The following is a 16,200-nucleotide window of genomic DNA, read 5'->3' on the forward strand; positions in this document are numbered from 1 at the left end:
AATTGTAAAAATATAACCTCAGATCATTGTGCTATTCCAGAAAAATTAAGTAAAAGAAACTCAAAAAGATTAAAAACAATAAAAATAAGTAAATAAACATTAGTTCTTAAGTTTTGTTTTTCATTTTTATTTACAAATTATAACAATATAATTTTACAAATATTAATAAATAAAAATAAAAAATTTCATACATCTTTACATAACATCTCAAAACAATAAAACTAACCTAAGATAATACAACTGAATAAGAATTACATTTTAGAATTAAGTGCAAAGACTAAAATTTAAAAAAAGTGCAAGACTAAAATTTAATAGGAAGTAAGGTTTCAAGTTTTAGAGTAAACAATTTAACTAAATATTATTATAATATTTTTTACATTTTAATACTTAACTGGTAGGTGATATTCTAAATACTTAACTGGTAGACTGGTGATATTCTGAATAATATTTTTTACATTTTAATACTTAACTGGTAGACTGGTGATATTCTGAATAAATTATTATAATAATTACTAACAATTTGTCTATAAAAAAAATTATAAAGGTGACACATTTTTTATTTAGGCTACACTTTTTGAAAAGAAAAAAAAAGATTTAAATAATTTGATTTCGACTATTATCACGAAAGCGCAAACTATTTGCTTTATTTTCTACAAGGGCTGATGGCGCAATCACTTGACTTAATGAATCTTCGATGATTCCAGATGTTAAAGTTGAATCTTTCACATCATGGTGCTCGCAATTTATAACCAGACTTCCAGGAACAGGAAACTTTTGATGAACTCTATACAATAGATATAAACATAGCATACAATAATACAATAATAAGTTGAACAGACTTTTCCAAAAATTTAAAAAAGTTTTGGAAAGGTCTAAATTAGTTAATCCCTTAAATATTTTTTTTTAAATAATATTTTTATGTAAAATTTTCAAAATTTTCTATGAACTGTTTTTAACATAGGCGACTAAATTGTTATAGCTAACATATAGGCTAATATATATTATTATGAAAAAAACTGTAGAGTGCCTTCAAGGATGGCGGACGTTTTTTTTTTAATGGAAATAAAGAAGGAAAAAAGTAAAAAAAAAGAAGAAAAAAGTTTACAGAATTTATAATAACTTAAATCATTTCAATCATCTAAAGAAGATTTTAAAATATAGAAAGCAAAAATAGTAAAACAGGAAATCTTTTTGTGAATAAAAAAAAATAATCATAGAAAGATATAACGAAACGTAAAACTTATAGAGAATGACGCAAAAAAAAGATCGAATTTTAAATCGATTTTAAATATAATAAAACAAAAAGAAAAGGAAAAAAAAGATCAATAGGTGGGAAGAAAAAAAAAAAAGATTAAAAAGATCAAAAGAAAAGATTTATTAAAAGGGAAGAAGATATTTTTAATCAATTTTATTTTTTGCTGCTTTTGCATATATATATATATATATATATATATATATATATATATATATATATATATATATATATATATATATATATTTAATTTTATTTATTTATCACATCTTTATTCATATTTATTTTAGATTCTAATTTATCATTAGATTATTTAGTATAGTAGTAGTATATATTTGTTACAACAAAAGTAAAAATAATTGACAAAATACAAATCATAGATTAACAGATTACAGTTAGTTTTCGTGAAGCTCATATTGCAACTTTCACTAAGGAAAGCTGCAAGCTGTAGTAACATTAGAGCTTATCGAGGTTCGCTTTAAAACTGTTGACAGTTGGAGAACCGATTACTTTATCTGGTAACATGTTCCATGCAATGGCAACGCAATTGTTAAAAAAGTGGAAACAAGCTAAATTATTGCTGTACTTTTCACGGTGAAGTCTTCCTCTGTGATTTGCTCTTAGTGGAATTGTGATGAGGGAAAAGTGCCAGTTGACTATGTCAATGTTATTAATAATTTTATACTTTTGAATGAGGTCACCTCGTTTACGACATTTAACAAAAGATTGTAAACATCTGGACTTGTCTAACTTTTTCAGTTTGTCTGGTATTTTTATGGCTCTGCGCTGTATTAATTCAATATTTTGTTCATCCTTCATCAAATGAGGGTTCCAAGCTGGAATTGTAAACTCAAGTAAAGGATGGATGTAGGTGGAATAGAGTTGTTTCCATAAAGATTGGAAAGTGTGTTTTAGGATACCTAGTATTTGATTTGCTTTACATGAGGCAATGATAGATTGGGTTTCTACTTTAAAGATCATTGGCAATTTGAATTCTTAAGTCACGCTCAGAGGTGGTTGCTACCAATGTAGTTCGAGTTGTTGTTGAACAAGGGCCTAATTCCTCCATTGAGTACTAGAAAGGAGTTAATTTTTTATGGCCAAAGTGCATGACCTTGCATTTCTTTGCGTTTAGCTCCATGAGCCAAGATTTACTCCAATTAACAATTTGGTCAATATCTGATTGGAGTTGAAGTTGAGCAGCAAGTGAGCTGACAATGCTTAGGATTTTAGCGTCATCAGCGTAGATCTTACAACTGTTTTCTTTGCTTATTACATTTGGCAGATCATTGATGAAAATGACAAATAAAATTGGACCTAAGACTGATCCTTGAGGAACTCCACTTGTCACAGGTAACCAATTCAATTGAGTGTCGCCAAGGATGACTCATTGAGACCAGTTGAGTAGAAAAGCTTTTATCCAATTGAAAAGATTGCCTTCGATTCCTTCCTTTTTTTATTTCTAAAGCATTTGTTGATGTGGGACTTTGTTAAAAGCTTTAGCAAAATCCAGAAATACGGCGTCAACTGGTAGCTTTCTGGCTATATTTCCAGTCAAAAAGTCCATTGTTTCAAGGAGATTTGTAATGCATGTTTTTTTCTCTAAAAATCCATGTTGACTATTTGATAAAAGATTGTTTGATTTTAGATGCTGCATGATTGCCTTTTCTAATTATTTATATATTTCTAATTAATTATATACTTCTAACTAATTTTTCCATTATTTTAAACGGAATCGAGGTAAGGGATTTTGGTCTGTAATTTGATGGGTCAATTCTGGAGCCCTTCTTAAATAAAGGTGTTACATTTGCTTTGGACCATGAGCTTGAAATTTCAACATTGTCAAATGACTTTTGAAAGATGAGAGTAAGTGGAGAATTTCGAGGTAAAACAAAAGCGTAAAACGTGAGGACTGACATTATCTACACCAAGTGATTTAGATATATCTAGTGCTGAGAGTTCCATTAGAGTGGCCAGAGTATCGAAAGCTATGCTAATGAGGATTGTGTTAGTTCTACAATCAAAACAGGGAAGATTTTCATTGGATGGCTAATTGCTGAAAACTGATTGAAATTGAATGTTAAGTGAGTTGGCTATTGTAATTTTGTCAGAGCTAATGATCTCACTGGAACTGGTGATTCGCATAGATGAGATCTGATTTATTACAGAGCGTTTACTATTTATGTATGAAAACAGTCTTTTAGGATTACGCTTATCATTGGCAAGGGCATTTTCAAAAGATTTCAGAGAAAAATGACTTAATTTTTTACTAAACTTTCTAGTTTCTCTATATTCCCCAACCAGGGATGTGATTTTCCATTTTAAACTGACGTTACAAGCCCAGAGCGATTTTTTAAGACGAATAAGAGATAATAGTTCTTTTGCCATCAATGATTGTTTTTTGGGGGATGGTTTGTTCGGCATACAAGGGATGAATTGAAGAAAACATTCATTGTATTTGTTGAGCCAAAGTTGATAACATTGTTCTATGTTTAAGTCTTTAAAAATAGATGACCAGTCAACCTTATTGAATTCTTTGTTGATTTTTTTGTAGTTACCAAGCTTGTATATAAATTTAGAGCTGTTGAAATGTGATAATTTTATGCTGGAAGCCAGTTTGTAATGCCAGGTGATAGAGCGATGATGTTGATCAGGCAGACAGAATGGAGTGGACCAATTTTACTAGAGGATAAGACTGAATTGGAAGTCCAAGTAATCTCTGGGAAATCGAAGTTACTGGCAATGATGATACCATTGTATTTTTTAGTCAATATTAAAGTTTTGGCATAGAAAATAGCACTTGAAATCTCTGAGAAGGCTTCAATACAGGAGGATGGAGGCCTATAAATGCAGCCTAGGAGCAGAGTTTCATTCAGAAGCTTTAGTTCAACCCATAATTGTTCTGAATAGTAACGAATAAAATCTTTGTGTATTAGGGATTCCTCTATTCGGTTTGAGATGATTTTACTGTTTGTGTATATAGCTACACCTCCTCCAATTTGGTTGCGATGGTCTGAACGATAGAGGTTGTAGTTCTGAAGAGAGGGAGTTGATTGGTCATTGAACCATGTCTCGGTGATAAAAATAATGTCAAAAGAGTTGTTTTCTGCAAGTAAAGACAGTTCGGTGAGTTTTATTGGATTGAGGGAGGTTGTATTGGTGTAGAAGCACGAAAGATGAGATAAATTGATGAAAGAGCTGGCCTTGTTAAAGAATGTTGAACTAGTAAGATGTTGAGAGCCACTAAATGGTTTCAGCAGCTGATTTCCATTTGAGAAATGGGTTCCTCTCTTTTCCATTGATGTTGACTGTTTTGGATGTGTCAATGCATTTGATTTTTTTGCTGCGGATGACAAATCGAAAGGGTTTGTCAAGTAAATATTTTGCCAATAATTCTGCATTTTCTGTGTCTTTTTGTTTAAGCTGTTGAATGTTTTTGATTTCATTTCTACAATTTTGACATTTTTGTTGACTGCTGTGATAATTGCTTTATTGGCTTCTGAACCGTGCTTGACTGTACTTGCCCAGTTAAGAGTTGTGGTCAAGCTCGGAGATGCTGACTTTTAAACTCTGACTGTTGAAAAAGATTTGCTTTTAGAGTAATATTTTCAGTTTCAAGAACAGATACGCGAGTGAGAAGTATACTAACTGTGGCTATTAGTTTTGATATCGTAGCATCAAGCTTTTGAGAAGCACCTGAATGGTTACCTTAACCTAGGCCTGACCAGTTGGCTGCTAAAGCTGCAAGTTGGTTGGTTAAATAAGGTGTGGTCATTATCACCAATGATTTACAAATTGCTCAATCTGATATTTTATATTTGATAAGAGGGCTACCACTCTGAATAACAGTGGATTACAATTTACTACAATTAAGTTGCTCACTGCGGCATTGTGTAAGTTGTACAAAGAGTGTCTTTCCATTCACAAATGTACCAGATAATGAATTCAAATTCCTATTTTCCTCTGACAAAATTCTTATTACTGATGATTTACCTCCGTCTCTTTCCATCTTCTCATTTAAATAAAGTTTCTAATCAAATTAATGATTATGTTTCATCTCATGCTTTAGATTCAGATGAAGAAATCCATGCATCAATAAACAAAGTTTGCAAATATTATGATATAAATAAATTCTGTTCACTAAACTTTGTCAAAATTAACTCTCTCTTTTTATTTCATCTAAACATATCATCTTTGCAAAAACTCTTTGAGGGATTAAACGTATTACTATCGCTAATGAGTTTTGAACTTTTCATCATTGGTATCACCAAAACACGATTAAAAAAAGGAACATCATCAATTCATCCAATCCTCATTGATAACTACAACATTGAGTCAACACACACCAACTGAATCTTCTTGTGGAGGTACATTATTATATTTATCAAAAAAATTAATATGTAAACGAAGAGATGATTTAATGATTTATAAACCACATTATTTAGAATCAACATATGTTGAAATAATTTTTTCTAAAAAATCTAATATTATTGTTGGTTGCATTTGTAAACACCCTAGCATGGATATAAAGGATTTTACAATTATCATGTCTGTCCTACTACAAAAAATAAATGCTGAAAATAAATCAGTTTTCTTACTAGGTGATTATAATATTGATCTGATACAATCAAATAATGACACTGCAACATCTGATTCTTCAAACTTGCTTTTTTTTTATAATATTCGCTTTTTATTACTTTGCCAACCAGAATTACTAACCACTCTGCAACAATCATTGACAATATTTTTTCTAATTCAATAACTAATGAAATTTCAGGAAATTTGACAACTTCAGTTTCTGATCACTTAACTCAATTTTGTATTTGTCCTAATTTGAATAAGTTATTTATACCACGCAATCACAATTTATATCACAGAAATATTAAAAATTTTATAAAAAAATAAACTTTAAATTATATTTATTAAAAATTAATTGATATAATCTTATAGAGAACAGTGATTTTAACTCTTGTTTCCAAATATTTATTTCTGAAACAACCTTGATTTTGAACTGCTATGTCCCACTTAAAAAAAAATTAGTATTAAGAACTTTAAGTGTCAATTTAAACCTTGGATTACAAAGGGAATCTTAAAATCGATTCAAATACGCTATCTTTTTAAAAAAAATGTTAAGATCAAAAGATATTAGGAACATAAACAAATTTAAAACTGCTTTTAAACAATATAAATACATAATAAAAACCTTTATTAAGCTCAGTAAAAAAATGCATTTTAAAAAGTACTCTACAGAAAATGTAAAAAATCTTTGCAAAATTTGGAATGGAATTAATAATTTAATAAATGTCAAAAACTCTCATCACTCATCTCCCAACTGTTTACAAGATAATGAAACATATATAACTGAACTAAATCTTATCTCTGAAAAGTTTAACACTTTTTTTAAAAACGTCGCACAAAAACTTAGATGCAATATTCATTCGTCTTCAGGGTTAGGGTTATGGGTTAGGGTTACTGTATAAAAACTGTACAAAATATCTTAAATATCTAAATTTACATAGACTACTCCTGTCTCCAACAAATATTCCTGAAGTTTCATCTCTTATTTCTAATTTGAAGCTGAGAAAATCAATAGACCCAAATAGCATTCCCACAAACATTCTTACCGATGTTACCTATAAATTTTCAAATATTCTTTCTAAACTATTTAATATATCATTCGTAAATGGAACTTTTCTGAATGTTCTAAAATTATCTTGTGTTGTTCCAATATTAAAAAACGGCTCTAAACTACTACACTAACCACTAACTACTGTACTAACTACAGACCCATTTCTCTTTTATCTAACATTAGTAAACTTCTTGAAAAACTTATGTATTCTCGAGTGTACTCTTTTCTCAACTCTTTTAACTGTTTAAACGAATTTCAATTTGGTTTTCGCTCAAAACATTCTACCTGCCATGCATTGAAAAGTATAACTGAAAAAATCAGGAAAGCTCTTGATACTGGTCATTTTGTTATCGGTATTTTTGTAGATTTACAAAAAGCTTTTGATACCGTTGATTATAACATTTTGATTTCTAAATTAGAACACTATGGTATTCGTGGTGTTGTTAGTGACTGGTTTCACTCTTATCTTACAGATCAGAAACAATTTGTAAGTATTAATGGTTATAATTCTACTAATAAATCTGTTGAGTGCGGTGTTCCTCAAAGTTTTGTTCTTGGTCCTCTTTTGTTCTTAATTTATTTTATGACATAAACAACTCTATTCGCATCTTGTTAATTCATCTTTTTGCTGATGACACAAACCTATTGCATATCAACAAATCATATAATTCTCTATGTAAAAACATAAATTCAGATCTAAAAGGTATTGATCACTGGTTAAATGCTAACCTAATATGTTTAAACACAAAAAAAACTGAACTAATCTTTTTTTCATCTTCTAGAAAAAAACAATCAAAACAACAATTCTAAAATTAAAATTAATAATAAACGGTTATATTAAATATCTCAGTGTTTTATCATCAACTTCTTTATTAACTATTATCATCAACTTCTTGTTTGTTTATTTTTTATTATTATCATCAAAGTATGATTTTTAAATGTTTACCTTGTTTATGTATGGTGTGTATGCTTATTATTAATCATATCATATTTTGAAATGATATGATTATGATTTTGATATGATATGATAATAAGCACCCCTAACGCATATTTTGAAACACTATACTGGCTCAAAATAGGCAAAGATATGCACAATCTGATTCATTGATTTTGAAAGAGAGGCTCTTGTTAAAACCAAAACAAATGTCAAAAAGCTTACTGAATAGCAAAAGTGAAATAATCGCATAAAAAGCTAAATAAACAAAAAAATAATTTTTATTGTTATTATTATTTATTCAAAAAAATTTTCAACCAAATTTTGTACTTATAATTCTCATAATATTATTTTGAAAAAAAAGATTTAAAAAAAGTTGTTTGTTTTCCTAATGGTTTTTAACTCTGAGACATAATAAAAGACAACCATTGTAACAAACTTTAAACCAGATAGTGAAACTTGACTATGCTGTGATTCTCATACGATAGATTTTTATAACAGTTTTATAATTTACCTAGTAATATCAATCGAATAATAATAACTCAGGCTTAAAAATTAGTAGCTCATGTTTAAATTAGTAGTAAGTATGAAAAATCAAAAGTGGTAGGATAAAAATTGAAATTGTCATGATTCTATGATTTTAAAAATTTCAAAATTAGGTCCAGTTATAGGCCACCAAAAAAATCACATTGTTGTGTTAAAATGAATTTACTGAGACAAAGGTTTCATGCAGATAACGAGAATTTAGTTTGTTTTTGTTGCTTAAAGATAGACAAAAAATGTCATAAGTTAGAGAAGAACCCAGCTCTACAAGAACTTGTTTTCTTCTATATGGAGGTTTAGTTGAGATATTAAAACTCTACCATCTGGAGTTTGTTCAACATTTTAAAATTTTCTTTATTTAAAAAATGTATAAAAAAGTATTTAGCTGCATATATTTAAAATAATGTATTAAACATAAATAACAATTTTATAACAAAAGACATATTTTTCAGAACATAGAAGGTTCTTGGAAGATCGGAAGAACGTTTATATTAAAATTAGGTAGATTACAGGAAACTGGTTTATGTGCATGTCCTATTTTCTGTCTTGCAAAACACAAGAAAAGCAACCAAAATGTTAATCTCTCTGAATTTCTTGAGAATATTAGTAACAAACCTTTGGATAAGAATAATAGATCTTTTTGATCAGATTGCTGTCAAATGGTATGTAAAGGTATCAGACATCTGTGCACAAAATCTACAACAGTGCAAAATCTACATAGGCTCATTTTTTCTCAAGATCCAAAACTTTCTAACAAGTTATGCCCTTAGAGTTCCAAAGGAGTTGCATCTTTTGTACTGCTGCTAGAACAAAATCTTAGACTCTTACTTTTCTTCTTTCTTTCTCTTTCTCTTCTCTTTCTCCTCTCTCTCTCTTTTTTTTCTTTTCTCTCTCTCTCTCTCTCTGCAGATAAAAAGGAGAAAAAAAGTAATAAAAGAAAAAGCTCAGTGAAAAGCACATGGAGTTTTGAAAAAAAAAAAAAAAAAAAAAAAAAAAAAGGTAATAAATTGATTATAGAAACAAATTGAAAAGTCTAACTACCAATCAACTTGCTGGGTTTTGGGATATAGGAAAGAAGAAGAATATATGGTTAAAAAAATTATTTGCAGAAACTTTCTTTTGTTGGTAGATATAGCACAATAATATAAATGTTTTGTAATATTGAAGATAAGATTTGAATTGCATTTGAGGATGTTGGTAATGAGACAAATTTTTTGTTTTATCAATATTATGAAAGTTGTCATAGTTACAACCACACTCAAAACAATAAGCAAATACTAATACCAAAAATATGAGCCATTTTTGAACCTTCGGACAGAGGTAATAAAAAAATATATCGCTAATAATGCATTGGGCCAGAATTCATGTTTAATGGACAAAACTAATAACTAAATAAATATTAGGTCTTTATTTACTAAATTTGGCATGAGTATTAATATGAAGTCTGGGCTTCTTATAAAAGATGTCTTATGTGCGTTATATACATTATAATTAGTTTGTGCATTAATGTGAGGTTCGCTCTTCTTATGAGGGGATATCTATTATTTGGTTGCTATGGTTACTTAAATAATTAGTTTTAGGTAAAGATTTAGGTCATTAATAATAAAAATTAAAAATAGTGCAATAAAACACATTGACAATTCAAAACACATTAACAATTTATAAAACATACATACATGCAAAAAATAAGAAATCATATTTTGGGTGAGTCGACAGTCGGAGCCTGGAGCAAATCACTAACTCTATCTAAGAGTTTAGAATTTTGAGAATTTGACCTCCTCATGCTGCTGATTATTGGGTCTGATGAGTAGGGTGTATCAAAAAACAACTTCTTTTGATTTTGAAATTGTAATAGAGCGGAAAAGTTGCACAATGCTATAAAAAGTAACTGTGCCAAATTTTTTTTTTTTTTTTTGTCTTCAGTTTGCGTTATGGTTTTATTTTTATTAAAAAACATGTTTTCTGACGTTTTTTACAAAATAAAATTAACAAATTCTATGCATAGACTAGAGTTGTAATAGAGTTTAAACATTACACAATGACTAAGTTAGAAATGATTTTAATTTTCAAGAAAATATTTTAATGTCTTCATTTGCCGCTAGAGGGCTGAGTTTTTACGAAAAAACACTGTTTCATGAGTTTCTGGCAAACAAGCTCTGCAGCCCATAATGTACAATTAAAGTTTTAATAAGAGTGGAAATTGTTTTTGAAAAACGTTTAAAGTTTAGCTGTAATAAAGTTCAACTACCTGTTTCATTTGGATCTGTCTCAAACTGTCTTTTTGTGTTGAATAAAAGCATTATTTTTCGCGATGCAAGTCTTGCACGAATGAAGCTGCCTCTACTAGCCAAACTGCAAACTTGATTACAAAACTTTAGGCAAACTTGATTACGAAACTGCAAACTCAGTTACAAGTTCTAATCCTTGAGTATGGCATGGAAAATGATTCACATCTGGAAGATAAAAATTTGTTAACATTTCAATTAGATTTCCATCTGAAATGTGAGTCTCACATTTCAGATGAAAAGGAGCAGAGAGATATTCTCAAAGAGTAGAAAGATGCATCAAACTTGTAACCGAAACTTCAGATCATGTTTACACCATCAAATTCAAATTTGTGTCGCAATGTAAGCCATTTAAGACATGATAAATCAAATGAATTAATTACTTCTTCTTACAACAGGCACAAATGAAAGGCTGTATGATCTAAAATTGCTTACTTTAGCTGAATAGTCTGACACTCTATTTCGGCTTCTGGTGAAATAAAGCCATGGCTGTTGGGTCCAACATTTATTCAACTTACAATTCTCTAAGAGATGAAAAAAAAAACTGTAAGTTGAATAAATATTGGACCCAACAGCCATGGCTTCATTTCTTAGTGTTTGGTAGTCCTGTTTAGTTAATATAGTGTTGCCACTGAGCAAGACCCATCTGACTCAGCTTTGAGCATTTGACCTAAATGTTGTGCATCTTTTGGCCTGCCTTCTTGCTTTAAAAGATGATTAGCAGATAAGATTAGCTCTTCTGATGTTCTTGCCTCTGCTAGTTCCAGACTTCTTCTATGCTTGGTTTTTGAACCCATATTTTCAAATTGTACTTCTGGCCTTCCCATGGAACTGGAAGTAACTGGGGGCTTAAAAGTTGTTTATGAGCTTTAGAGTTAAAAATGCTTATATTATTTTCACGTAAAAATATGTAAATATCCAACTTTGTTATCACCATGTCTGAAAATATTAACAATAAAGCAAAAAACAGCTCAGCTTTTTTTTTAAATTTGGCACATTAAATAATGAAATAAAACTTTTATGTTTAATGCCGATTCCATTATTCATTTATTACTGCTGAAAATGATATTACCATCCAAAACTGTGGCTAAGTATTACCTTTTAAATGTTAAAATGTAATGAAATAGCAAACAATACTATTTTTATTCAAAAATAATTAAAAAAATTAGGTACCCATAGCAACCAATTAAAATTATGACTTCCATAAGAAGTGTGTATCTCATTTTAATACACGTATTTAATATAGTGTACATAGCACAAATAAAAAACTGTTAAAATAACATTAATGTAAAAATAAGTTGTTGCTATGTAAAATTTAGTACCATAGCAACCAAATTGTATTCAATGTATAGCTATAATATGTCTGTCTGCATCTATAAAACCAAGTGTTTTGGCTTCCTTACATGTTAAAGAACAGTTTATGACCATTCATTTGCTGCCCTAACCTGCCCCAAAAAAATGCATTTAATTTGGCACACTAAAGTAGTAAAATTAAATTTTTGTGTTATATCTATTTATATGTATATAAATATGTAAATATATATATATTTTTTTTTCCAGATTATTCACCTCCCCAAGGCCCGAGGCCACTACAGTCGAGGAGGATACTCATTTTTTTTTTTTTTTTTTTTTAGTCGTTATTCGTGGTGCAACCCTCTCTCAACTCTTTAACTCCGAAACACGAACCTTGCCGAGCAAGGCCGCTGCGCCGAGAAACTAAGTTGAGCGCGGTACTTCCAGGGACGTGGTGGGAGTCAAACTCCGAACCTCTCGCTTACAAAGCGAGCGCTCTTACCACTACCGCATATATATATACATATATATATATATATATATATATGCATATGTATATATATATATATATATATATATACATATATATATATATATATATATATGCATATGTATATATATATATATATATATATATATACATATATATATATATATATATATATATATATATATATATATATATATATAGAACATTGTATATGATTTTTAGACAGATCATGTCAAAATTTTGACTTTTGTCCATAGCTGTCCCACTGTGTATAGTCAAATGCCTTTTAAATCAATAAATTTCAGAAAAACATTTTTTAAACTAGAGAAAGTATATACCTGTCATACAACTCATCAACCCCATTAGAATATTTTATATAATCTGCTTCTGTAAACTCCTAAATAAAAAGTGCATTTAATGTGTATAAATACAAAAAATATAACATGAATATAACAAATATAAAAATAAATTTATTAACAAAAAGTTGTAATTAATAAATAATTAGAAAAATACAATGAGAATAATTCTATGAAAAATAGTCAAATACTTTAGCACCATATCGTGCATGCTCATACAAATGTGTCACAAGCTCACATAACTCGCTATAACCATCAAATGGTGAATAAGGAGGACCTTGCAATAACAAAAGTTGTTGCCGAACAGTTTGAAAAGGTTTGCGAGCAAGGCTAATATTAACTCGAGAAAGAAGTTCATCTAAATATAAAGAACAAAAAAATCAAAAACTTTAAAACAAAAAAACTTTAACACTTCTAAATGAGTTTTTCAAAAAACCTACAAACCCCACAACGTCAAAGGTGTTGAAAGCAACAGAAAAACTAGTAAGGCATGGTACGGTTAACTACTTTTACTGTTGCTTTAAACATCAAACCTATTTATATTATTTACATAAAAATCATTACCTAAACAACTCATTAAATCAAAAGCTTTCCTTCGAAATTTGTAACTTCTATCATCTAAAAAATGTTAACATTTTTAATTCATCACTTGAAATTTTAATTATTTTGTGTAAATTTAAAAAATATTTAAAAACTAAAAAAGTTCTTTTTGCTATTGAAATCTATAAATGTATGTTTAGATAAGCATATGCTTATAAGTTTAGCTTTAGAGCACACAGCTTTTTCATTAATAAAATTATACATATATATATATATATATATATATATATATATATATATATATATATATATATATATATATATATAATATATATAATATATACATACAGTGCTTCCAGAAAGTATTTGCGCACTCATATTTTTTTTTACCTAAGTGAACTTCAAATAAGTGTACTTCGAAAACAATAAAAGGCTGATTGATAATTTTTTTTAACTTACTCATAAAATAAAGCAGAAATACTAATTGTCAGATATGTATAAGAGATTTCTTTATTATCATCTTGAATTTAATTAGAATACAATAAGATAATGATATGATAAAAACAATATTAAAAAAGTATGCAAAAGTATTAGCTCACTTACAGTTTTTCAAAGATTCTAAGAAAGTTTAATATTTTATGTGACCACCTTTGTTTTTAAGGCATGCCAAGATATATAAGTTTTCTGATTAATTCTTGTGGCACAGTATTCCACAACTCTTGCATATATGTTTTGAGCTGCACCAAGTTAGTGGGCTTGCTTTTTTGTAATTTGCAGTCCATTAAACTCCAAAGATTCTCAATAGGATTTAAATCAGGTGAGTGAGCAGGCCAAGGCATTAGATTCAACCATTTTTCTTCCATTTATTGGTTCATTGAGCGTGCTGTGTGGCAAGGAGCATTACCTTATTGAAATTGCCAGGTGGAGTCAGCCTTGAAAACATCCATTGATGGCTTTAAATAATCTTTTAATACCTCTCTATATCGATGTAGATTAAGGCGATCAGTGTAAAGATGAGCCAGTCCATTGCTAGATCCACCAATGCAGCCCCAAATGACAATTGAACCCCCTCCTCCTTGAACTCTTGACATGATAAAACGAGGATTATACTTTTCTTTATTGTATCTCCTCACGACAACTCTTTTCTTGCAATTGATTCATCCAAGAAAATTACTTTTCTCAATTGCTCTACAGTTCATGCAGCTCTTTCTTTGCACCACTTTCTTCGCTTGAGACGGTCTTTGATACTTAATAGTGGCTTCTTTGTTGCAAGGTATGAATTGAGATGTTTTTTCTTCATAAGCTTGCTAATTGTTGATTGGCTAACTTGATGTGCACCTAACGCTGTATTCAGGTCTGAGGTGATTTCAGCTATGCTCATGTTTGAGTTGCGTCTAGCAAGCATAATTGCTTTATTTTTGTACCTTTCTGACTATTGTTAATCAGCAGAGAGTTTTTAACAAAAATTAACCAAAAAAGTTTTTCTCAAAGGAATTAAACAAGTGTGTAATACATTTTAAAAGAGTGCGCTAATACTTTAGCACACTTAATTTCAGACATTTTTCCAAGTAGCCATCAAACTTCTAATTAACTCATAAAAAAAACAACAAGTAATAATCTCATATAGTGAGAGCCATTATCAAACTAATAAAACCGTTAAAAAAACCTTATAATATATATATATATATATATATATATATATATATATATATATATATATATATATATATATATATATATATATATATATATATATATTAGTGTGGTCCAGAATTACATAGTAAAAATTAAAAGTTTTCCTAACCACTCTCAACAAGGCTAACTTCGTTCTACTATATAAGGACTAACCATGCAAAAAATTGGACCAATTTGAGTAATTTTAGGGTTCAATAGGATTTCAACATTTTGGATAAGCACCTAATTTTGCAGCATGTTTGTAGCAGAAATCACATTGCTGAGTGTTTATACATAATTTTTAGTTTTATTTTTCTGAACAGCCCTTCTGGGACACCATACAAAGTAATTGTTCTAGTTCTTTGTGCAATTTGTAAACAGCAGACACCTTGCCATCAGCAAATAATTTTTAAAAATTATAATTTTTTTAAATATATAGTATTTTTGAATTTTTATTCTGACAATAGAAGAAAAGCTTAAAAGGTTAGTAATTTGCATCAACTGCTTTATGCACATATTACATAATTACAATTAACTAATCATTGAACAATTAAACATAACATTCATGACAATATTTACTATTTAGTATTTTTTTATATCCACAGGCAGGTACTTAATTACTTAATGGCAGCTGCAACAAGAAGTTCTGCTGAAGTTTGGCTTGTCGGCAAAGCCACCAACCAATTATCTTCAGCAAGATTGGCTACAAACGGTGATGCCATCCGCTGCCTCCTCTTTTACCACCTTGAAGAACACGTCACTGTGAATGACATTATTAATTGCACAATTAAAGATATCAATATGATTTGGAGCAAAGCAAGAATTCCGACTCAGAGGATTGATTCTGGTGAAAGAAAACTGAAGAAGTTGTTTGGTGAATATCAACTGTTGAAGGTGAATAGAACAAAAGCATACGAAAGCTGCCGATATAAAGAGCAAATGTTCAAAGACGATCTGATGGAACTTTTTGACTTGGCCACAAAGAATGCTTTGGACATCATGACGAACAATGAAGACAGACAATTCCTAACGATGCAGAGAGAAGATACCACCAGTACAAGCATGGCTGGAGTGGATCGCAATCTTGCAGTGAAAGAGACGAAGTAGAGAGCTTGTATAGAAGCTAATGAAAATCGAAGACTGAAAGAGACAGAAAAGTTGCAGCAAATAGAAACATCTGGTCCTGCTTTGGATATTAGTTCTT

At 29.5% G+C, this 16,200-nt stretch overlaps 1 protein-coding gene across 1 annotated transcript in view; it reads right to left on the reverse strand.

The window, feature by feature from the left end:
* Nucleotides 1-536: 536 nt before the first annotated feature.
* The window catches only part of LOC100208466 (protein C1orf43 homolog), a 28,817-nt gene continuing 13,153 nt past the window's right edge, over nucleotides 537-16,200 (reverse strand). Inside the window, exons 4-7 of the mRNA XM_065811158.1 lie at nucleotides 13,347-13,400; nucleotides 12,974-13,140; nucleotides 12,765-12,823; nucleotides 537-784 (exon numbers count right to left, since the gene is read on the reverse strand). Coding sequence (XP_065667230.1) covers nucleotides 595-784; nucleotides 12,765-12,823; nucleotides 12,974-13,140; nucleotides 13,347-13,400 — 470 coding nt within the window. The 3' untranslated portion in view covers nucleotides 537-594. The remainder of the gene's footprint in view (nucleotides 785-12,764; nucleotides 12,824-12,973; nucleotides 13,141-13,346; nucleotides 13,401-16,200) is intronic.

The sequence above is a fragment of the Hydra vulgaris genome, chromosome 12, assembly GCF_038396675.1.
Source record: "Hydra vulgaris chromosome 12, alternate assembly HydraT2T_AEP".
In the NCBI taxonomy this organism is placed as follows: Eukaryota; Metazoa; Cnidaria; class Hydrozoa; order Anthoathecata; family Hydridae; genus Hydra; species Hydra vulgaris.